Source organism: Myzus persicae, unplaced genomic scaffold (assembly GCF_001856785.1).
Source record: "Myzus persicae strain clone G006 unplaced genomic scaffold, MPER_G0061.0, whole genome shotgun sequence".
Taxonomy (NCBI): domain Eukaryota; kingdom Metazoa; phylum Arthropoda; class Insecta; order Hemiptera; family Aphididae; genus Myzus; species Myzus persicae.
The window spans coordinates 122040-148576 of NW_019103857.1; the positions used below are offsets into that span (position 1 = coordinate 122040).

Genomic DNA, 26537 nt, shown 5'->3' on the forward strand with positions numbered 1-26537 from the left:
CTTTTAATTTAAACAATTTACTTGAAGTATTTTTTTATTAAAACTGGAAGTGAAAAACATATAATTTAAATAAATTTATTCTTTGCTCAAGTTAATGAGTTTAAAAAATATTTCAATATATTTTATAATACATTGATAATAATTAGAATGCATTATCATGAACAAACTGTATATTATTACAAACAATATGTGAATGTATATCATAATATAAATAAATAATATTAACTCACCTATAGTATAATATATACAGTTACAATACACAACATAATATTGCAATATTGATAACTTATACAAGACTTTCGTTATGCCGTTATTATTTTGATTATTAATTGTCTATGTTAATTTATTTTTTAGATTCGATTCATGTGTTAATAGAATGACAAGTTTCATAAAAATGAATCCATATTCGGAGATTTGGAAGTGTCGGCTAAGATTAAAGAAGTTAGCTGAAGTGGCATCGTCAACATTGACCTGAGACTTACTTACTCAGATTAATACTGTTCATAATCTATTAAACAATGATATCCGCGCTGCTAACGGCTTTGTCTTTAATGATATTGTCGCTTGCATCAGCGGACGTAAATTTTATGCAATCTTGCGAGTCACCTACGCAGTGTCGATGCGATGGCCACGAAGCGACAGAAGTGTCTTGTAGAAATTTGGGACTCACCAGAATACCCGACGACATACCCGTTAACATCACTAAACTGTAAGTAAAATATAAATCTAATCAATAATTATTATTATCACTATTTCTTAAAACGATTCAGAACTAACACGTGGTTGAGTAAACAAAACACGTAGAGAACATTTTAGCATATGTTTTATTTTAATAATATAACAGCAATTATTATTACATGATAGTGTGATAAAATTAGAAATCAAATAAATACTACATAGTTATATCAAAACATTTGTTTATTTTCACGTACATTTTTCATTACTTTAATTATAATGTTATGTGTGCGTAATAATACGTGATTCAGAGATAAAACTAGGAAATGGTTAGCGACGACCTTCGTCCACAGAAATGATGACCTATAAAAACTTTCCGAATGAAATTTCTTGTAAATAACTAATTTGTTATTTTATAATTAAATGTATATAATATTGAGAGCGTCATTATAAAATTATATATTTGTGATGCAATCTACCATTTTTACTATTTTTATGTATTCAGCTACAAATTTCATCCAGACTGATCCATATTTGGATAATGTTGATTATAAATTGTACCTATGTACCTATCTTTAAAAATATAACACCTAGTTAATTGTGTTTAGTTAACACACCAAAGCTCAAAATATGATGTGGGTCGTTGGACATTGTTACACTACAAAGTAGTGCTCTAAAATAATAGTTATAAAAACTAAACTTAAATTTAATTTTGACTTCAATATATTGACTTCAAATAATATTTCATGATATGATAGTCAGAACACGAAATTAAAACGTTTAGTTATTTTTTAATTTTAAATGCCTATTTTGAACAGCGTTTATTATTAAAATATTTTTTGACAGAAGGTATATGCTTCAAAAGACAATGATTTCCATCACTCTCCATGCTACAGTTTTATGGTTTATTTTTATTGAATTCCCAAACATATCATATATCAATATATGAATATTTACATGATAATGATTGATTAATGGCAGAAACAATAACGTAAATATTATAGGCTTAATAATAACGTGAGCGTCAAAGGATAGTGATTTTGGCATGAATACAAGTTGAAAATGAACAAGATGGAGACTAGATAGTGAATATTTTAGTAAAATAATTTTTTTTTATCATTAAAGTAGAGAGAATTTAGTTAACTTAATATAGGTATTAAGGTATGGCAACTTGTTAGTAAAATGTTCCTTTTTAAGCGTTTTTTTGACGTAGGATTATATTATCGCATTTATAAGATGAAATTATTTGTATTGCTCATAAATATGGTTTGGATATAATTTTTTTAATAATATAAATAACAGCAAGTACCTAACTCATTAGTAATAATAGATAAATATTGTCATTTTGTTTATTTTTTAAGAAAATGTACGATTTTTATGTGCAACTAGTGCAAATTCGTTGGAATGACTGTAGTTCTATATTAAAATCCACTGTTTCTTTAGTAACAAAATGACTGCAATCACATCATGTCTATTCACACTCAATCCATAGAGATTTTTTCAGTTCGTTTATTTTTTTCAATTCCTAGTCGCTCATTTATCAAAATCATGTCAAGTAAATGCAGCATCAGTAAAGTTTAAGCTTTATTTACAATGTTGTTCATTATTTAAAGCGTCCAATGAATCATGGATGATTCTTAGTACATAGTTTATTTTCAATAAAAATAAATCAGTGACAGTATATATACTATCATGCCAAAGATAATCTGAAATGTACAAATTAGTCAATAATAATAATAATAATAAAAAAAAATATTCTAGGTTTATAATATAATTGCTTTAATGGCTAATTTATAATAGCTTGTGATGTAAAAGCAAAATTTATAATGGATACATTATTAATAGTTAACTAATGTTTAGTACTTAAAGTTCCTGTATGATCTGAAAAAGTATGATAGATTTATTGCATAAAGTGTAATATTTGCTAATAATGTAATAGAACATTGATTTAATTTACACAATGGACCGTTAGTAGGGCGAAACATTCTATTTTTTACCGCTAAAAAAATTAGCATAATCCATAAAATTGTGATCGGTATACATTTTATGAGAAAATTGGATCACTATTGAGAGTCCTGAGACCCAATCATTTATTTGTGCACCAATTGTAGCTATTTACTTTTCATAGATTTTGTAATTACATCAAAATATGAATGAATTGTTATTTATAGTAGTTGAGATATTTGTATACTACCACAAATGTTCAAATATTTATAAGCATGTTTAAAAATAATATTAAACATTAAAAAACTTATCACATAATCAAATGTTGATTTCGATTTAGTCAGATTTAATGATTTTTCATTAAACTTTTAAAAAACAATCGAAATTATTTCAATGTGTTTTTAAGGTTAAAATCGAATTAGTTTCAAATAGTAATAATAATATGTCCATTGTCTGTCGATTAAATGTATTTTAATTTACATGAATTTTCTACAATCAAACCTACAATTATTCGTATTGAAACCACTTGCGTTGATAATTTGGTAGTAACTTTCTTCATAGAATTATTTTGCATAGTAGAGAATAGCCAAATATTTGTACACCTTTTATCAGTGCATTGTGTTTTGTTGAGTTTTTATTTTTTTTTTACTTGCAGTGCACTATTATTATATTGTATAGGTACACTTGTTTTTGTTTCAACTTTGTTAATAATACAATTTAAGAGCACATGCCCCTCCCTCAAGAGACTATATATCTATATAGTTTGTAAACTGTTGTTATCGTGTGCGCGCGTTTATTACGTGCATAGAGGTTTTTGGGCAGAAAAAAAAATCGATCGAGCGACCTTTCGATTTAATTAGCAATAAACGCGTCTGCCTGTAGGGAACCCTTAAATTTATTCTGGAACCCCCAAAACAATAAATATCACACGTTCAAGGGTTTTGGAATGTTGTGGAAAGGACCAACGCAGTAGTAGTTGTCAGCATATACCCATTATCCCACACCATTGCCACAGACTTGTACATTTAACCGAAACTCTTCGAATAAAATATATGAGTTTAGCTTAAAGTTATCATCATTAGTATTATTATTTATCAGTATTATATTTAATCCATAATCAGACATATATATTCTTTATTCTTTATTCTTTTCTTTATTACGGAAATAAATTCCAATTATTTCTGGAATAGTAAAACTAAATTATTATTCAATACTTCAAATAATAAACTGCACAACCACCTGGTACAGGAGTCTGGTCGGGGATCATTATTATCTCCGTTCAATAGCCAATAGGTAGTTATCTGTAAACCAGACATGTGTAGGTAGAGGTTTCGATATTCTCTAATAACACCACTCAGTTATGCGAAGAACACTATATTGGTCGCTGGTGTGATGTGATACTGTTAGCAATTAGAAATAAATAAATAAATAAAAAAACATAATATTTGAAACATTATTCATAATTTGACTTGTTACATATATTATTACATCAGCCTCAATTGCTGCTGACGTTTCTTGAACACACTTCCGGAGTTATCGTTAGTTTTTCCTTACAGTTTATTAGCTTAAACCTTTTAAAACTATTGAGAAAATTGAAAAATTACCCCTTCGAAGTAACAACTAGTTAACATTTTAAATTAACTATTGGAGTACCATAAAACGTTTATTGCTTATAAAAGGTACTCTTTGTCTCTCCTAAACTGCAGATATGACATAGAAAACCAAATTAATAATATGATAAAAAAAACTTTTAAATACAGAATAGTTTGTACGGGTATACTAAAACATTTTTAATTTCACCCATAATTCAAAATCTAAGTTGGGTAATCTTAGAATTGGACTTTTGGAAATAGGTAAATATAATATGCATTTATATATAAATACATTATAGTATTATACATTTCTCATTATATGATACTAATTACTAGGTATTTAAAATTAACTTCCCAAACATACATTGCTTTGAACGCCACATAATATATTTTAACACTATAAAATTTGTTTACCAAATATTTGATAATTTTATTTAGAATCGATTCTAGGTTTGGGTTCACTTTAGACTATTATCGTGTAGTGTGAATTACATTCGTTTTGTGATATTAAGTCTAAAACTGATACTAAAACTACTAATACTACTTGAATTCTAAAAAAAGATTTTAAGTGAATCTTACTTTAAAAAAAATATCTTTGATATTTTCTTTTGTTTTCTTTACTTATTAAGATACAACTAAAAAGACAGAAAACAACATTAAAGAACAAATTAGGTTTAACGAATAATCCGATTAAAGGCTACTTGAAGCTTTTGAAAAAGATCATCTCCTAGTAAAAGTGTTAAATAAAATATCAGCGTACTTCCGACACTTCCTGTCTTAACGCATAATCTAAATTATGAATCAAAAATGTAGGTACCTACTACCTATCTAATAATTTGTACAATCAGTAATTGATAATAATGTATCATTAAATTTAGTAACCATAGATAGTATAAAAATAGATACCTATCTAATTACTTTTTGAAACACGTTTTGCTTTGTATTTTTAAATTCAGCAATTATATTAATAAACTGTATAGGTACCTACCAACCCGTTACTTACTATAAATCATCCTTTATTAGTTCATGGAATGTAATAAAAGTATGTTACCATGGTCTTTATATGTTTTTTTTTAAATTTATTATTAACATGACGTGTTTAATAAAAAAAACAGACTGCAATTTACTGTTAAAATTAAGACAGAATATTACATTTTTCGTATTTATAAATAATACTCGTCAATGGCAAGGTTATTGGCATACAGTATGATAGGTTTTATAGACTGTGTAAAAATTATAATATTTATATGTTATTAGGTATATAATGATATTATGAAGATACGGTTGAATGTAATTAGTTTGCATAAGCTACTAAGACGGGCTAGTAGCTTGCATATTATATAGGTTGTGGAAAATTGTCTTTGATGGATTGCGTTTTGAATAGTAAGTTATGATTCTATCACTGATTATATGTTTACCGTGACTGAATTGGCGCATGAATCATAGAAATCTTGTTCTTGACCGTTTATTTTTTTCTGTGTTATTTGTTTGCGTCTGTGGAGAATAATTTCATGATCTCAAGGCGACGTGTAAGACTTTATTTCCTTCAGTGAATAATTTTTGGCTTGTCTTGATTTTCAGTTCCATACTCGTAATTATTGAATATTTAAAGAGATTAAGTTATTATATAATGTCGAAATGGGAAGCCTGAGACTATAGTTGTTACATAACTCTGAATTTGGGTTATTAGAGTTTTTAGTTGGTCAATCAACTTGTTTGACATGGTATGGCTTTTATTTATTTATTTATATGTTTGAGAATTTTCATTAAAATAATATTTAGTATTTTTTTTTCTTTTTTTGATAAACCATTAGAGTAAAATTTTATAAAAAATTTAATTAAAATTGAAAGTGTATATGTTTTACTTCTATGTAAATGTAATAAATGGATTAGTACTTAATTCGTTTTGTACATAAATCTTTTTATTCTAATATTATTGTTATTTTTACTGATTTATCTATTTTAGTCCGGTCATTAAAAAGCCAAATTTTTTCATATATTTAAGTGATAAAATAATATTAGGTTTAATTGAAAAATGTTTTGCATTTGTTAATTTTTAAAATATAATATAATTAAACATTTTTGTATGGTTTGTAAAACCAGCTGTTTTAGGTTTTTGTGATATTCAAATCACAGCTATAAATATTACATATTATATTTCTTCGTCATAAATAATGAGCTAGTAGTAGCTGTTTACTTTGAGTTAGATTCCTATTGTTTATGCTGTGGGCACACAATATTTTTCTCTGGACATTTATTATAAAAACAGAGCAGTTGTATAAAAATATAATTAAACTATAAACATAAGTGATAGGTTAAATATTGATACTCATTGATTTTTATGTAATTGAATGGTAAATAAATTAAAACTATACTTAATTAGAAGAGAATTATAATATTATTCATATTTATATCATCTTCATACCTGCGCGTGTTTAGTAATTGTTTAAATTTTGATTTATGGATCCACGTATACTTTTTTGGTATTTTTGTTTTGTATTAAATCGACTGCATTATTTATTTAATGAATTCGGCCATAGCATCTATAATATTTCGGAATATCTCGTAGTTAGAAAATCAATATCTAATATAGGTACCATGCAATATAGTGGGTAGGTATTGAGTTTCAAATTTGATTCTATATCATAAAATATGATTAGCCCTAATTGAATTAATTAAACCCGTAGCATAGTTTATACAGGGTAATAAAAGGGATTAACTTTCCATAATTGATTATATGTGTGTAATTATAATTTAAAGGCATTAACTTATCATATTATGTTAAATATTAGATACAAAGTTAATTAGACTGAAACTGAGAATGTACCTAATATTTAGATAATAATAATGTGGAACAGTCCTTGGGAACCGGAAGCGTAGGTACTTCTGAATAAACCAGAGAATAAACGAGATATCAGAAAATCTTCTACGATATATACGGCTCGCTGTTTTGTATTTTGTTTATGTAATTACGAATATTTTTTATCTTAATACTAAACTAAATTTTTTTTACAAACTTGAAGGTATTCAATAAACACAATAAATATTATTATAAACTGAGTAAATTTCAAGTCATTCCTTTTCTGCACATTTGTTTTGATTTTTTTTTGATTTCTTTATAATGTATTCTGAAGTTGATGCATTGTAACACTTTGTACGTGATATAAGGAAATCGAATCCAGTAAAAATAAGTATATACAATGGGTTGGAAACTTTTCGAATTTTCGATGAGTTCGGCACGAGTTCCTTCAATGTGTTTTGAGAAAACTCCATTTAGGTATTTGGACGACAGGATCACCGGATGTATTAGTTTTTCATGAACGAACAACATAAAAATTTGTGCCAAGAAAATCATAAAAAACCTATCGTTGTGTTTTATTTGGCACTAAAATGCAATTGTAACGCCTCAAGGAGCTTATACGAGACTCTAAGAATCGAAATGAAAAAATTGAATTTTTTATATAAACAGAATATTTTGAGACATTTTGCTGTAGAATAAACATTAAATGAGTATATTCTTTAAATATGTACTTCAGATAAGAAAACAAAGAATTCAAATTTATATAATATATTTTTTTATCAGCACAAACTTTTGGCTTGACTATAAATTTTCTTGTATTTTTTTTTTTTTTGGCACTCATATGAAGAATTGCGTGAAAGGCACTTGATGATGAAAGCAAAATTCATATTTCCTTCGGGAAAAGTTTCACGTCGGTCGTAAATAACAATATCCTCTGGGTTTTCCCTAACCACCTATATTTCAGTGTATAATCGTGATCGTAAACGACAGTCATCGACTTGAGAGTGGTGTACATCGAAATCGGATTTGGGTGGACCTTTTTAACGACGCCGTTAAATGTATACAGTTACTAACCATAAAGCAAAAAGTAAAATAATTGTTCCATGTTATTTATGGTGCAGTAGTTCGTCAGGACTCGTTTTAAACATTCGTATAATATGTATTTAAACAGTATGATAGCTATAAATACTTCAAAATGTACTACAACAAATTTTCTTTAAATAAGTAATAATAACAAGTAGGTATGTAAATAGTTTAATTGTAATATATTCAAACTATAACATGTTCTGTCATGTTCATATTTTTTTTATTGATCATACTAATTCAGCTTTGGAAACTACGTAGGCTGCTATTCCTACATGTTGTGATTTAATGGTTCTACTATAGTTAATATTCGAATATTCATTAATAATTAACGTTATTTATTTTTTTTTTAAATATTGAAGACTTTATAAAGGGAAATCGAGGAAGGTATCTAATATAATATCTAATATTCTGATGGCAAGTAATAATGTGGATCAAATTAATTTTGTTGGACATAATACTGTTTAGCCATCGGATTAACATTCAATAAGAAAAATGTGACTCAATTATTTCATGTTTTGAATAATTATAATTATAAATAATTACAAATAGCTACTCGCAACCAAACGATTACAATTTGCAAATACTATATTAAATTGTATATTATTCTGAATAAGAAATTAGCTCGTACAATATTTAGGTTACATCATAATAGATACAATTTTATTCGTATTTAATTAATGCTTATTTAATTTAATAATTCATTATAGGTAAGTAAGTCATACAAGTTTTTAATTGTGATACCTTGATGCATATATTATTAAATTCAGTATAAAGGTATAATGTAGTTACTTATTACTATTTGGATTGAACTTTATTTTTTTGATCAGAAGCTAAAAAATAATATTATATTGTATAGGTAGTTCCTAAAAACATTTTTTTACAATTCACAATTTTAGTTTGGTTATTTATTTTTTTAACTAAGAAAGTTCTATATTAAAATAAACGGCACCTGAGGGATAATGTTGCCTGTTATTCTTTTGGTTCTTGAAATAAACAAATAATAACTTAAGAACGTAATAATATATTTTAAATTGTTTTGAAAATCGTTAATTTAATTTAAATTATTAAATAATTGTCTCGTTATTGTTTACTTTTTTGAATAATTTATAAATATAACTTAAATTATTTTAGTGCTTGGAATTTTAAATTTGCTTGATTGTTTTCATGCGAATCACGTATTTTATAAACTTTGAAAAATAACTCTGCTTATCTTTTTGATAAAAAAAAAATATATATATAATAATAATAATAAATGAAACTAACAATAAATTATATTTTGAAGTATAGGTCTGGACTATAAAGACTGTCAAAGAGCGTAAATTCTCTCAGAATATATAAATCGAAACGATGCCATACAGGAGCAATGATAAAGAAAACTGTTATGGGAAGGAACGAGCAATAATAAATCATTTCATGAAAAACTTGTGTGAGCTCTGTTTTTGGCTACTATTTATCTTGCGCTTGGAGATTCTTTTTCCGTTATGTATTTTTGGGCCGTTTACTACTTTTTTCTGCACCGTTGCTCATGACAGACGTCCAGCATCAGAAATACGATATTATGAAAAAAAGCGACCCTCCTCTTATAGGTTAACAATTTTGTCATGCCAATACCATAAGGTGCCAAAGTAGGTAGTATTTTTCATCTAGCGAGAAGGTGCCACGGCGCGTAACATTGATAATGTTTAACACTTCTGCAGTCTATAGTCTATACGTTGTATTACATATTTTTCAAGCAAGGTGAAAATCGAGGTTAAAACCACGGAGCTCACACAATGCGGGCCATTAATTATTACAAAGCCAAGGTTTTTTCGACCAAAATTGTTTGGTCCGACACACATAATGTCAACCTCTATATCATTACAGTCATAGGTACCTACTATTTGACTCACATATTTCTAAAATAAAACTACGTTTAAGTAAAAATTATAATTTCGTCAATATAATACTATACTTTATTCTCAAGCGTAACGATAATTCGTCTTAAAATATAATTTATTAATGACGAATAATATAAGTTATAGCTAAGTGCTTAATAGTATAAAATATTAAAATGTCAATAAAAATATATTTCGTAGCGTAGAATAACTTTGAAATATTTCGATAAAGATAAATATTTATTGCCATATCGTTAAAAACTAAACCATGAAGACACTGTTTATTCATTTTATAATGTCTTAAAACGACATTGCCACCTAACCAAACTACGTATAGTCTTGTCTGTATAACATGCAACTCTAACAATAAAATTATTAGCCATTAAGTGGTACGTTTATAATAATACAATGGAGTACGATTTTAGATTCATTGATATTTGTTTTTTAACTGGTGTAAATCAAATTGTTCAATTCATCATTAAGAAAACTAGCATTTTCAAACCGTATTAACGCAAATTATAATATAAACGTAAATTAATGTTGGTAAAATGTAATCAAAGTTGTAATATAAGTAAACATGTGATTTTTACGTATTAAGTATAATAAGTCATGGACAAATTCCAAAAATACAGTGTTAATAACCAGTAACCGACAACAAGTATTCAAATTTGATACATTAATACGACCTGAGTGAATTTTATAGATACACACATAAATTGAATAACGGCATGAGAGATTTCCAATTTTTTATTTAATAATTAATTGAAAAATAAACTCCAAGTTACTTCAAAGTGCAAAGAGTCATTATGTTTGTTACGATGCCATAATAAACATTAACATTACTCTCTATATTGTACGAATTATGATGATTAATTACCTAAATCTATTTAGACGTTCTACAAAATTTTTAGTTTTTCACATCACTGATCACGTCATAATGACTATATTGTCATTCAACGTATGATGAAATGGAGAAATGTTATGAATAATATTTTATTTTGTATAGTGCATATACACTATACAGTGTACTTAATGTATCCGCATTGTAAAAATTGCCTAAATTTATTCGAACATGTATACATAATATTATTTAGTCATTGTTTTTAATATCCTTATTAGGTATTCAAATAATTCTCAACTATCCACGTTTGTAGGTATATTTTGAAGATGTGCAATTTGGACGATTGAGAACTCACAAACAAATAGTTTTGGATTTTCCCCATTACCCTAAAAAACATTATACCCATTAGAATAAATCATAGTAAAACGAATAGTTTCATATTTTCTCCGTTTAGAATTTATAATTAAGCATTATGATCGTAATACATATAATATTTTGTATTCGATAATATATTGGTTTTCGCTATAGTTTAGTGCTCACAGCTTTCTTTAGCTCATGGTAACAAATTATCATTTGTTTAGAATAAATTAAATTCAACGACACAACCAGTTTTATGTTAAACTTAAATTGTTTTCATTTTATTTGAAAATATATATAATAATAATATATATTATGTTTTATTTGAAAAAAAATTCTTGAAAACTTTAATTTAATTTTAAGTAAGTATATTTCCTGACAAATTGTTTTTTATTTTGTGTAATAATCCTATTAAATATCAACGGCAATATTTATATTTTTTCTCTTTTTGTTTCATATTAAATTAGTATTAATTTTTTACGATTCCTCTCAAGCCATATTGTGTAATAGCAGCATTTAAATTACCTTAATATTGTTAGATTATCCGTGTACCCTGTGATAATATGTGCTATTATTTGCACGCTTCGTTGATTTTAATACGTATTATGTTATTTTCTTGTTTAAATAGCCGTATATTGTCTGAAATTATTTTGTTTTTTTTTTATATATTTTAGAAAAATTGAATAATGTTATCAATTGTAAAATGTTATTATACAAATGTAAATAAATATTAAATTATGTATACATTTAAAATTATCTTTATTTTACTTTTTTAAAGAATATATTACTATACATTTTTTTTACGAGAAACGGAAGCAACTAACTACATTTTATAAGGAAAAGTTACTTTTTGAACTACTTTAAGGGTAAATTAAAAAATAAATTTATTTTTATTTTGATTAAAGAACGATTTTATTTTAGGATGTATATAGTAGTATATTAAATGGTTAACTTATTAAAGAAAAATACATTTTATAACTATATATAGCTTTGATTGTACTATTATAATTCTTATATTTTGAATATCTGTAAAGTGTGTAAGATGCTTGTACGTTTAATAACTGTAATTTTTCACAATCGAAGTAGTTCATTGATTGGGGTGCCCCAATGTTTTTATAAGTTTAAAAAACATTATGTAATAATTTTATCAAAAAAAACTGTGAACTAGTGTCAAAATATAAGGCAATTGACACAATCGTTTTTTTTGGTTTCGATTATATAATATTATTTAAACTTTAATATTTTTCAAAATATATTCTTTTAGAATAAAAATAATAAAAATATTGACTATATATAGGTGTATTATATATTATGTTATTGATTTAAAAAATTATCCTCTGTAATGTAGTGGAATAAAAAAGTTTTTAAAAATGTTCCAGTCTACCACTATTTTTATCCCAAGAAGTGTAGCGTAAAATAAATTCGATTTATTCCCTAATTAATGTTTAATGACTTAGAATTTTTTTTTTTGTTCAACTCCATATAATGAAACTATGAGAAGGGGTTTTTCGTATAACGTAATAATGACAATAAATTAATCGGGACGAGAAAAGTTTTTACTCTCAGCAAAATCCGCTTGCAGATTAAATTTCGGCACCAGAGGATGTTGCGGCATTTTTAATTATTACTCTCTCGGTCGCCACTGTGGTCGTTCCCTTGTATATTATCCTGACGTTGGTGTTACGAAGAGTAGGGGACTCGTTATCATAAACAACGGAAACCCTAAAAACCATTGACCCGAGACGTACTGAAATGGGCATTTGGTAATATAATTTTATTGAAGGAAATGTTATACGTGCAGGATTTATCTCAATAATCGTAAGTCATCCTATTATGACTTTTAAGATTTCTTTCTTGCCGCATTTGAATTTGCGTATATATTCAAATGTTTGCGATTTTCTTTTCTATGGACAAAAAAGATACTGTACTTACATTTTTTTTCTTCAAATATTTCGATTATCTTGACAGGAATAAAATATTTCAGGAACCATTATATGGTGATTTATTATTACATTAAAAAAAAAAAGTTAAAATGTGTATTCAATACATTAATTAATACCTATACATAAATAGCTAGATGTTAACAATATAATATTACGAGTACTACTGATATTATATCGTCATTGTTTCAGGAGTTGTATTTATTATTATAATTATTATTTACAAATCAAAAGTTTTACTATTTATGACACAAGTGTTATTTTCCAAGAACAAAATTATACAACTCTTATAGTAGTTATGCTCATAGTTTTATTTTATTTATTTATACGAATAACTGATATTTGTTAGATGAACAAAGTTTATCCAATTACAATCAAATTATGGTAAGTCATTGAGACTGCAGAGACCGTAACCAAAGAATCGAATAAAATATCTTACATTGCAACAGTGGCTTCAACTATTGCAAATGCCAAATAATATAAAATGTATTATGTATATAACGAATGTTTTGATATTGATACAACTGTTAGTGAGCTAGTAATACTAAATAATAGGTACAATGCATTGCACAATTATTTGATTTAATTTCATGCGCATATACTGAGAATTTAAATATATATAAAAATTATATATATCAGTACCTGGTTCAATCATAATATTATTTTATTTTAACTAGAGGATTTTCAGTAAATAGAGCTTAACTAATACTTAAAATAACTTGAAATTATTAACAATAAGGTACCGGTAATATTTTTTAAGGAGTAATTGAGTAAACTAAAGTACTTATATTATTGCAGGGTAGCTCCGACCTTAGAAGTTTTGTATTAAAACTGTTAGTAAGTACCTATACTTACAGAGTTTTTAATCATTATATGTCGTAGTTAAATTTTAATGAACATAACACACGCAAATAAGGACCTACCTACAATAAATAATTTAAAGACCACAATATATTATTTGAAAGCAATGAGTTATAATAGTATTATTTATTCAATTTTATTATTTAATAAATTCATAGGAAAAATTGGATAACGAATTAGGTTTGATAATTAACTTTGGTATTTTTCATAATTTCTTAATTGTAATTTTCGATTAAAAAATGGTAACATATTACAGATAATAGAGCTATTAAAACGCTATTCTACAGTTAATACGCGAAATGAGTACGTTTAAACATGGTATAATTTTAATAAAAAACTAACAGTACGAGTAATTTTTCTTTAAAATGTATATTATTAAATTGTGTAATTGAAACAATTATGCATGTACAACTTTATTAAACATTGTACGAAAATTTAAAACTAAATATTTTGAATATTATTATTGCTCTGAATAATACATATTATGAAGTATATTTTAAAATAAACGTTAAAAATAATTTGATACGACGTGTCTCATATTCATAAGAATTATAAGTTATTGCAGCTCATTGGTAAATAATTCATAATAATTGTTTTAGAATTAACTATTATAACAAAGTACACCTATATTAATATAATATAAATTATTGATTAATTTATACGGGTGACTAAAGAAAATCATCGTCACTAGTCAAACATTTAACTAGGTAGAAAAAACTAGAAAAAAGCGTGGTTTGAAAATATAATTTTTTTTCTGATAATCGGTTATAACCTACGTTTGTTTTCTTTCCCAAAATGTAAAAATTAATTCACAATAACATATAATATCATATTATGTACAAATATGAATATAAGTAAAACAATTTACCTGTCTTATAACTACTATAAAATAATTTAAATAATAATATATCATAAAGTGATTGTGATTTTATACTTGCACAGGAACATCACAATATATTATTAACTACAGTCTTAGTGTTAATAAATAGGGTATTACATTTAGGGATAATTTATTGCTGTGATTATAATATTATTGTAGCATATTTTAATTAGGATTAATACCACAGAGTCACGAGTGAAAGACCTTTCGACCTGTATGTTTAAATTAAAATAGTTTCTTGTTCAGAATATAGAACACTGAGCGAATATAAAATGATATACTCTTGTGAAAACACTGTTTACGAATTAATGTTTTTGTGTTTCGTTTTTTATTTTGATTTAACAAAATATGCTCACGATTGATAACATTAAAACAAAAAATACATTTTAATGTCTGTGGCAGTTTTTATTTTACCGCGCATAAAACATAATACGCCATTTGCATTCCTATTAGGCACCGAAATAATTTAAAAATGAACTCATTTACTGCTCTCATCTCACCCTTCCTGTATACTCACTGAAAATTGAACTGTAGCCATAGTCGTACCGCGTGCAACGTACGTTTTTTGAACGTACGTGAAAGTCAACGACGGCGCCGGTGGCGCTAGCACGTTTTTGGCTTTTATAAGTGCAATACGGGGTGAATGCTGCCAGGCACGGGGTGGGTGGATAGAGGAAAGTTAGAGGGTAAGGTATATTATAGCTATAGGGAGGTTAAACGCTGGAACAATTAGAGAGCTATCGTCACACCGATGAGCGGCAAGCGAGCGAGTGCTCTGCAGGGGTAGGTGATGGTGGAGGGATGAAAACGCCGCTAATACCAAAACAGTGCGCGCGTATTGTCGTGCACTTTACGTGTGTACGAGTCTCGAATTCACGGCAGGCACCCTCTGGCAGTGTGTGCACTTCTCTCCCTTGTCTCGATCCACGTATACACTCAACAGTATCGTCTGTTGGTAGGGTGTGTGGGGCCGGGGTTGGGGTTGTGGGAGGAGAAGGATTTTATAATGGGATCAAAAACGGCTGCGAGTAATTCCGGCTGGATCGTGGTCTGGAATATTAAATACTTGTTTGCCGCTCGCGTTGTCGCCAATCGCCAAGCACAGCGTGTATAGTTTCTCTCCTCTTCGTCCGAACGACGACCGTATATATTATAATAATAATATAATATACATATATATCTGGGCACTGTTCATAACATATACATATAATAATAATAATATAAGTCATAATATTATTTCTGTGTGTTCGCGCTTGTCACGTGTGTACATATCTATCGTGTTTATGTGAGGCGTCCGCCGTCGCCCTCTCCCACCGTGAGATCTTCAACGAAGTCATTACTTTAAAAATAATAACAATATCAACCAGCTCGCGCGTGCCACCGCGCCTATACGAGACGACGCTGAATATATATCACCCGCCAGTGACTTTACTTGGATATGCATAGTGCATAATATATTATGCATATAGCAAGTTACATAGATTATCGTATCCTCGACGGTCCTCAGCTGCACGTCGACAATCGCGAATAAATATACAATATTACGATACCTAATGTTTTCCGTATATTATTATTATAACATAATATCACGTGTATAACAATAATCATTTTTTCATTATACACTACAACAACTGGTGATAATATTATGGCGTGGGGTATTATTGCGTTTGTTCGGCGCTCCACGACTATATAAGATTGTTATTAATATTATATTATGGCGATTTTCGGGAACGGTCGCGTCGTGTGTGAAGCGCGCGTTGAAATTAAAATCGCGAAATTGCATTTTATACGTCGTGCCCAGGCGGAGTGGTCGCGGGCGTGGACGAAACCACCGAGCCGGAAAACATTTAGCCATCTTCTATGCTCCAGTTAAGTCGTTTTAATTGCATTTGAGAGCATTTAGACGAGCGACCCCACTGCGACGACGGCGACCGCACAACGCGACTGACATGCCCAAAAGCACGCGTTTCCCTGTTGTACGTATATAACACCGAATATTGTGTACAAGTGTGCAAAGTGGCAGTGTAGTAGTAGTGTGACCCTCCCCTTAAATCGTTGTCACATTGTTTTTGCGTACGAAATAATATTATGCATTATACAGAGCAGCGTTATTACTATATTCCGTCGTTTATGATAATATTATGATTTCATTATTGGTTATAGATACGCGAGGTACCTACATATTATTTTTTATCAATGTGTTAGATATTTTCTTCTCTTGTTCTACCGTAGGTATTTACAATAATTAGATATTTCGTCAAAAGTAATCGAATGTGCATACACTAGTTTCAACAGTTATATGCCAAAGTAATACGAATATGAGAAATAGTATACTGGGGTATCTGAGTAATGAATAATATCATACTGATATTTAATTGCAAATAAATAAAGACGTGTTGGTTATAATTTAAAATTAAACTAAACGACATGTTTTCAAGTAGGTACCTATGTTGTAGCCTGTAGGTATAAGTAATTGTCGGTAAATCATTGAAAAAAAGTCGTTTGAAAAATTAATATTTTATGTCAGAACTGAAGATAATATATTTTTAGATTTAGAGATTAACTTAAAAATACTGGGATCCAGCATGAATAGTAATTAAATAATTTCATAAAATTTATATTTAAAATTAACCTATGTTGTTTATTTTCGTAATTAGTTTACTAAAAAAAACTTAAGAATTAGAAGAGATAAATATGTATACATTAAAAAACATCTAAATCTAATTTTAATGAGGTGGCCGTAAGGACATAAAATAATGGGGGCAATAACTTTTTAAAGTTAATACCTATAGTTCGTTTTAAAATTTAAAATAAATAGAATGATACCAATTTTTTTATTCAATTACCTACACGAATACCTAATTAGAAAGTTTTAAGAATATTTTTTTTGTAACACATAAAAAAGATTCTATAATATCATGACCTGGTATAAAGAAAACTATTATACCCACATAATGGTATATAAGTCAAGTAATATAATATTTTTTACCATCGTTAAAATTAAATAAACATTTTGGATATAAACCTTGACCCAATGAATGTTGTTTTGAATACAGATGTAAAAAATAAAACTCATATTTTTTTGCCTTGCATGATATAAATTTAAAATTGTTATCGTATAAAAATTCATTATTTTATAATGTTAGGTACACTGATATCGTATGACGTCGCATTTCGTTATACGAGTCGCTTCGTTAGAACAACGGTATGACAGGTTTTGATACATTAGGCGCTACCGAGGATTACGCTTAACTAACCACACGTTGCCGTTTAATTACAGATCGAAATTTATGTCAAACAAGTTCATTGATTTTAAAAACTTTGTACTAAAATACACTGAATGAACCAGAGATAGTTTATGATAGTTTAGTTGAATATCGGCAATAGTGTTGATTATTTTCAGATCAATTTTACTTAAATACGTTTTGTGTTTTTAATTAAAAAAGGGTGTCTAGATAGCATATTCAAAGATCAGTTTTAATATTTTTTAATATCTGAAAATGATAGGTGTATACTTCCTACACCGTAAGATAAGGCCTTAAACATCTTATTATAATTTAAAAATATGAAGAATGAAAAAGGTTTTAATAGAATAATTTTAAGTTTTTAAAAATACCTTGATGATATTCAAGTAACACACACACAGCTATTAATTTTTATATTTTGTTATTTAGCATAATGCGCTACGTTATTGATTTGATTTTGAAGACTCGATTCACAGTTATCGGGTGTGAAAAGAATTCAAGTTATTGGTCGCAACTACCAGTTTACATCTGTTTCGCCTTATAAGGACTCCATAGTTGCTCGTCTCGTTCTCTATTAAAGGGTACTGACTCCTTAAGAATCTCCCTATACTCACGACTGATGATATTGCGCCATGTTCAATAGTTGGTTCATTATTCCATTAATGATTTGCACTTAAAGCTGTATAATTAAAACTGAAATCTGGTAAATATTTAAAAAACTGTCTCCAATAAATGTATATTTTTATTTTGATCAATGATCTTCTATTATACCATGGATTTCTTTCGTGTCTAATAAAAAAAAAAAAGAAGATATTTCACATAAATTTGGCTCCTTGCTGAGACGTTAAAGTTGTCACCAAAATAAAAGGTCGGATGATAGTTTTAGCCTTTATGCGTTCACGACATTTCTGGTGGTAGCGGCAAGGAGGGGGTCATCGGTTTTTATTGCCTTTCCGGCTTCACGATACTAGAAAACCTATAATGGTTTAACTAAAGCACCGGCGATTTTGAAATTTATCATTTGTTGGCAAACAACGATATACATTATTGCAGAGAGATTTCATAATTATTTTGTTTTAAGCGTTTTTCAAAGCTTCATAATAATAACATAATTTATTTTGGGTACCATTTGCAATTTAGGATTTACAATTAATTTACTATCTAATACGAAGAAAACTATAATTATTAATTATTATTAAAATGTATAAATATTGGACATTAAAGTAACATACTTTTATGATAAATACCCCGACATTTGTTCATTTGGATTTAACAAACCACAATTATATAAACCGGTGGCTGGGTAACGTATATAATTACACAACTTTAATTTAAATCCACTGCTTTCTGTAAACTTTTCAGAAATAATCTGTGGTAACTCGAAATGTCCAACCAGATTTTACTCCTCAGTTCTCGTATTTTACAATGCTTTATACTAGTTATAATAGAACAATATTCTCAAAAGTTGTTAGGATAATTTCCGGTTTTCCTAATGTCTAGTTTGTGATATACAAACTGAAATGGTACTTTACCACGCAGGGTCATTTCGAATATTTTTAGTCTGTGATTTAGAAGTTAATTACAATACTAATGAAAATCTTATCAATTTAATTGAGTACCTATCTTGTATTTTAAGAGAAAAAACACAATACATACCAAGGTTTCAATGCGTATTATAATGGTGTTTTTTTATTTTAAAAACCTAATATTATACTTTATCTATAAATTTATAATTTACAATAATCATGTGTTCAGTTATACTGTGATATATGATTTGATGCACATTCCATTAACAGCCACCCATTGTCTGTACGCCTGTACATTATAAGTTGATAATTAATAATATATTTATATTCATAAAACGATAATTACATTTTGAACTTTATTTTTAAGGTCTAAATATAATTTTAACTATATATTAATTATTAAAACGAGGAGTGTATTATTATTATAAGGTTTTTTTCAGATTTTTATTTTTTTTGATAAACATATTTTGTTTAGAAAAATAAAAATGTCACATTATAGCACCCACATAGATAGAAAGTCTTATTTAGATTGAATTTTTTTTTTTTGTGTTTTGTTATTTCTTTAATTTAAATAGGTTATACATTATATTTATATTTATATAAAATATATTATTTATATAGTATATTATATTTTTATTATTATCATCGAATTTTCTTTTATTTATTAATGATACATCTAATACACTTTTTACACTACTCAATTATTTTTCTATCACTTATGATAATTTCTTATTTTTCGTTAATTATTATAAATATTACATTGATTTATAAATTTGTGTTAAGTAAATAAAATGCATTCTTCTCATAGTATATTATAATATAATATGTATGTATACACATTTTTAAAATGAAACGAACTAAAACAATGGCCGATATCGGTAGACATTTATAGGGCACAAATTAAAATAAAGTTAACGTAGTATGTGTAATATTATTGTGCATCTCCTATTATACTATAATATGACCTATATCATTACATCATTACATAAGGTATTTCATAAAATATGATGGACACAATTTTATCTTTTTTTGGTAGTTTTCTTTAAAATATTATTTTAATCAATTCAAATTTGTTTTACATTTGGATGGAAGAACATTTAGAAGATTGTAAAGTTTATTGTATGATTACGTATATTGTGAAAATGCCTATAGCATAATATTATACTGTTAAACATTGTACGGTCATTTGGGAAATAGCTAACATAAAAAGTTTTAGACTATTCAGTATTTCTTATATCATTATTTGACCACGTTATTCACCTAATGAATGATTCCAGTAAACATATTCAATAGTATATTTCACAAAATATTATTTTTTTGCCATACTATTTGAATATTATATTATATAATATAATATTAGGTGTCTAATTTATTTTCTATAAATTAGGTATAAAAGGATACACTGGTACGGTTTATTAATAATTAAAATTTATCAGTGTTAATCTTTATAAAATATACAATGTTATAACTGACGAAACTTTGTTAACAAAAAAAAATATACCTTATATAATTTAACAACTATTTTTGCTCATTCAGTAACTATTTTTACTTTTTGAATTTGACTAGCACTATAGTAACATCGCACAATCCCCTAAATTAATTCAAGCTTATATTTTTAATATTTTTGTTTTGATTCATTTTTTGTTCAAGATTAGGCGCATAGGACATAGATATAACTATAGAATAGTGAATGGTTATTTTAAAATTGAAAATGTTGACTATTTATTTTTGAAGACAACTAAAATTATTTTTCTTGAGGTATTATAAATTTATCTTGATAAATTGTTTAGAGCCAAGAAGCTAAGCGTGTTGAATAATATGGTTATAAATCCACAGTTTTGTTTAAATTGTGTTAATTACCTTTCATTATATTATATAAAATAATGTAACGAATTTTCTTCATCCATTAATCATAAAAGAGCTTAAAATGTTTTGGAATTGAAAATGCATGTCTAGAATAATAACAATAGTGAAATACCATGTGTATTAAAATAAGAGTTGAAAAATAATGTAGTAATGAAACTCAAAGATAGAATTATTCAACAATAATTGTATTTATATTGTTGTATTATTTAATATAATTACATTTTATTGTTGCATTTAATTGTAGTATTATGATACAATATCGAAACCGACACAAATAATATTTTTGTTACCAATATTGCATAAAATATATTTTACTATAATATACGTATACCTAATCAAAGAATTTAACATCGTGAAAAAAATAAAATGCTTATTGATTGTTAATTCAAAATATATATTTTTTTAATGACATTTAATACAAAACTTATTTCATTGTAATTCAAATTAGTTATTATTACAATTTTTCACTATGAAAAAGAACTTAAATTTAAAAAAAAATAAGAACAAGCATATTTCGAGTGAAAAATTAAAATACAAAATGTTAATATATTAAAAAGTCATATATTTTCGACTAAATCAACATTTTTGTAATGGATTACCAACAGTTTATTATGTTGTTAGTAACAAGAGTAAAGTAAATACATTTTAATGTGTTTGATGGCAGCTAAAAGGTGTATACCTACAGCATGATTAGAAAGTTAAACAAGCTTTGACCTTAGTCTACAACAATAAGAACAATGAACCAACAGTTCATCTAAAAGAAGCATTCAGAATGTGATTTTGTGAGGCACAGAAAAATGAAAAAGGTATTATTATAACATATTGTGAGTGAAATGTTTAAGAGAAAAGAACTTAACATAAGTATTTCGATGTATGTATTAATGTACAATATAACGGTGAACACATTGAAAGTCAACCTTCAAAATTATCTCCATATCTTCTCATGGTTAATTTAATTTAGCCTTCGAAAATATTGAATTAAATTCATCGGCATCCAAACGAGTAAAACAATAGTACTGTGACAATACAGTCAATGGCTGTAATTAAACATTTTCTATAAAATTTATAAAATATAATTATACTTGGAATTACCCTAGGTATATTTTATACCTTGCACTATTAGTTACAACTACAACAAAAGTAAAAACTTGACCATCATGTCAAGACCAATTTTTCTCCATTTATATCATGAATATTTGATTTCTATTTGTTTTGTCTTTATGAGACATTTTTTTTTTGTTAAGGAGGAGGTGAGATATCTCTACATTGGAGAAATCTAAGAACCTTAATATAAAATACAGATTTTAAGTTTTTTATTTCTCTAATAACCCCACTCAATCGTGCGTGCATACTTCAATTAAATCATATGTGCCAATTTAACATCCACATGTTTACATTTTGATTCTGCAGACACCCGTATATTTTAGTGTTGTGAGATTTCAAATAGGTACTAGGCTATTAGCAAATTTAAAATTTATATTTGAATTTTTCTATTTTTCTATTTTAAATAGAATATTAATAATTATTACAACTTTTGATTTAAATATTTCAGGTTTGAAAAATGTTTTCGTTTTACAATAGGTATCAGTCTTGAAAATATTGTAGCATGAAAAAATGTCATTGATAATACGTATACTGTATAGTTTATGATTTTAGAAATATGTGCGCAAATATAATGTAACATTTAATAAATTTGGAATTTAACAACTAATAAATATGGTTTAATTTGTGTATTTAAAAAACACATCGTTTTGCTCGTATACTGTATCATTAAACAATGTAATGCGTCGCGAATAACACAGGCACGGATCAAAATATTTTCAGCAATTCTTTTTAAACCACATAAAATATTTGAATTTGATTGTGATCTTCTAGTTATTTTTTATCTATCGTCATTTTAACAGACGCCTAATGATAAAATAACAAAATGCACACCAACCCCCTATCGTGTATTGTTTATATAACAAAATGTTGATAAAACAAATAATTATATTAATTATAACGTGTTTCAAAAATAAAGAAACAGTCTAATTTCGAAACACGAAGATTTTTCATTCCTTTCTCTCAGTTTACCATTAAAAGAAGTCAAGCACTTCGGTTATTCAGCTTTTTCCAATTATTCCATGATTTTTTCCCTCGTATATTGAAACGTCATCATTAAATTAGTGACACCTAAAACTATAAATAATTTATTTTGGATGATTGCCAGACTACAAAATATATTTGACGATGCCTATTTTCAGACATGTCCCTTTATCATATTAAAATATAATTTGTCCGCCAGTGTAATAATATGTAATTAGGTTTGATATTTTAAAAAGTTTGGCGTATTATATTGTTTGGTGTGTGTACATCTTCGCCGTGTGTTAGTCATCGGTGTGACTGTTAGTCAAACTCAGACAATTGAGTTGTGCCAGACGCCAAGAGTCGGGACACCATAAGTTATAATGTGTTTACCATCAGAATTCTTATCCGACACTATTTACTTCGCACGTCATTAGCAGGTGAAGGCGAGGTACACTGTAGGGAAATATAATTAGATATAATTTAAAAATCCTTTGTTTAATCATACATTTTTACAAAATTCTTTTGACTTTTGATAATATATTTAACATTTTGCTCTCAAATTCTATTAAACTATATTTTTTTGCTCGAGTCCCGCAAAGTTTTTAAAATTACATTTCATCAGCTGACTGAAACTCTGGTGAACGTAATGAACGTTTCCGGCGAATGTGCGCCGCGAGTGTGATAAAAGTATATTGTTATGTTGAAATCCCACAGGAACAAATCTAGATTTTAATCTAATATTATCTTAAAATTCTGATCACGTGCATCTTTTGGAAATACTGCACATATTATATATTATTATTGCTGTATACCTATATATGGAATTTAACACACGTAAGTTTCGACATGTAAGCAAGTAAAACCGATCAAGTTAGTCGTGAACACATTATTATTAGTTTCATCCTTTAATCTCAATCGGTTTTCACAAAAGTAAAGTGTACTCTAAGTTTTTGTTTTGCATATAATTACTAAAATGTACTGATAGTATGTACCTGCGTTTATATATATATATATAATACACATTAGGTATTTATATTATATTATTATGTATATGAAAACATTTTGTTCAGCGATTTTAATAATTATAAATACAAAACAGTTATCAACAAAAATCCTTCAAAAGGTTTTAAAGTGCACATTAATCCCGTAGTTGTTTAAAAACTACCTACTTTGGTTGTTATGGTTTATTTTTTTATTGTATATTTTGAGTTTTACAAAATATATCAATGTTAAACATGCTAGTATTACCGATGAATAAAACATAATATTAACTATCAAAACATTGAGTTTGGGCTGAGTATCATGAAATATTTGTTTATTCTTATACCGCGTAATGTTTCATAAATAATATTTATACAATAATTATATTAATAGGTAGATACTTATTTGCACTGTTTAATATCATTTTGAATTAAGCCGTAGGAAGGGGAAAAATGATGATTAATCGCTGTGTCACTAAAAAGTAACAAAATATTTTCTATAGAACAACAATACACCACTTAATGAACTAAACATTTTTAAGATGTATTTTAGTTAAATATCTCCCACTGATTGTGTTGAATAAGTGTAAAGGGACAAATGCCCGAAAAACTACAAAAATTAATCTTCTGTTACCTCAGGTGGCTATGTCTGAGTTTGCAAAACTGTAATTGTTTTATTTCCATACTACAACTAAATTACACCGTTTCACAAACACCTTTTGATGTACTTTTTATTTTATTATTCAGAAAAAAATATCTTAATTGTAAAGCATGTTAACTAAACTATACATTTTTGACGGGTTTTTCAAAATGTATTTTAATTTATTAAAAGTGTTGATTATCAGTGTAGTTTTTTAAGTTTTTTTTTATAACACCGTGTCAAAGGTTTTCAAAATATTGTTATTTGCATTGGAAGAGTTGACTATAAGTTATAAATATAATATTATTTTTACCTACATCAAATTATACCGTGAAATGTTTATGAGGTCAAGCAAATAATATAATGAACTTTTTGAAAGTGTAAATACAAAAATTGTGAAACATCGTGTTATGAAGGGAGGCGTTTATCCATCTCTCTGGAGCAATACAATAATGATACTCTTTACAGACAAAGGTTAACATTGCCAGTGAACGATTTCTACGGCCGTTTAAACTTTGCGTTTGTTGTCAGTTTTATTTTTTTTTCTCGCACATCTTTTCAACCGTTTCAGTCGTCTTGTCGACGACATGGCACCGTTAAAGTTGTCCATCGCTCCCCGGAGGGATATCAATTTGCCATTGTATTTTCTTCTGTAGCTTGTGATTTCCATTTTTGGAGTTACTCTGGATTTTTGCACACGAAATTCTTCGCGTTGTATAGAATTTACGATAATGGTTGTTCGGGAAAAATACTAGGAACCTCATTTTGTGAGCTATAACGTTATAATATGTGGCAATGGTACCTAAGTTACGGGGTGGGTATACGGTTACGGATGCGAACAGAAACGATAACTGGTCAAATTTATACTTATTGGGTTGGCATTAGAATATCGAAAACACGGTTTAAAAGAATATAAATAAATACATAAAAATATTTTCCTTATCATATATGTATGATGTGCATAGAGTTAAGTCTCATGTTTTATGTTTTATATTTTAAAATACCCCTATACCCCTATACTTTGTTTTTTATCGTTAAATAATAATAATCATTTTTTTATGTATATAATAATGGTGTCTGGTTTTTAATATCTGTAAACATATTTTATTACATATTTTTTCATTACACATTATTATAATAGTATATAACATTATTTTTAACTAATTTGGGTAGGTGGGAAAAATTATTGTTTTCAGATTTGTATAACAAGCATTCATTTCTTAATTACGAAATTCTAAACACTTATCTAACTAATTAAATGTGCTATGCTTTAATATATATTTTTCAAACTAGTTTCACAGATTTTGTTCTTTCATTGCCTTGATGTTTATTTTTTTAAATTTTGGTGACACAATTAAAATAA

The 26537-nt window shown here is 27.2% G+C and overlaps 1 protein-coding gene across 1 annotated transcript in view; it reads left to right on the plus strand.

Moving 5' to 3' along the window:
- The first annotated feature begins 518 nt into the window (after positions 1-518).
- Positions 519-26537, plus strand: part of LOC111035495 (leucine-rich repeat-containing G-protein coupled receptor 5) — an 82717-nt gene continuing 56698 nt past the window's right edge. The window contains exon 1 of the mRNA XM_022317138.1: positions 519-709. Coding sequence (XP_022172830.1) covers positions 519-709 — 191 coding nt within the window. The remainder of the gene's footprint in view (positions 710-26537) is intronic.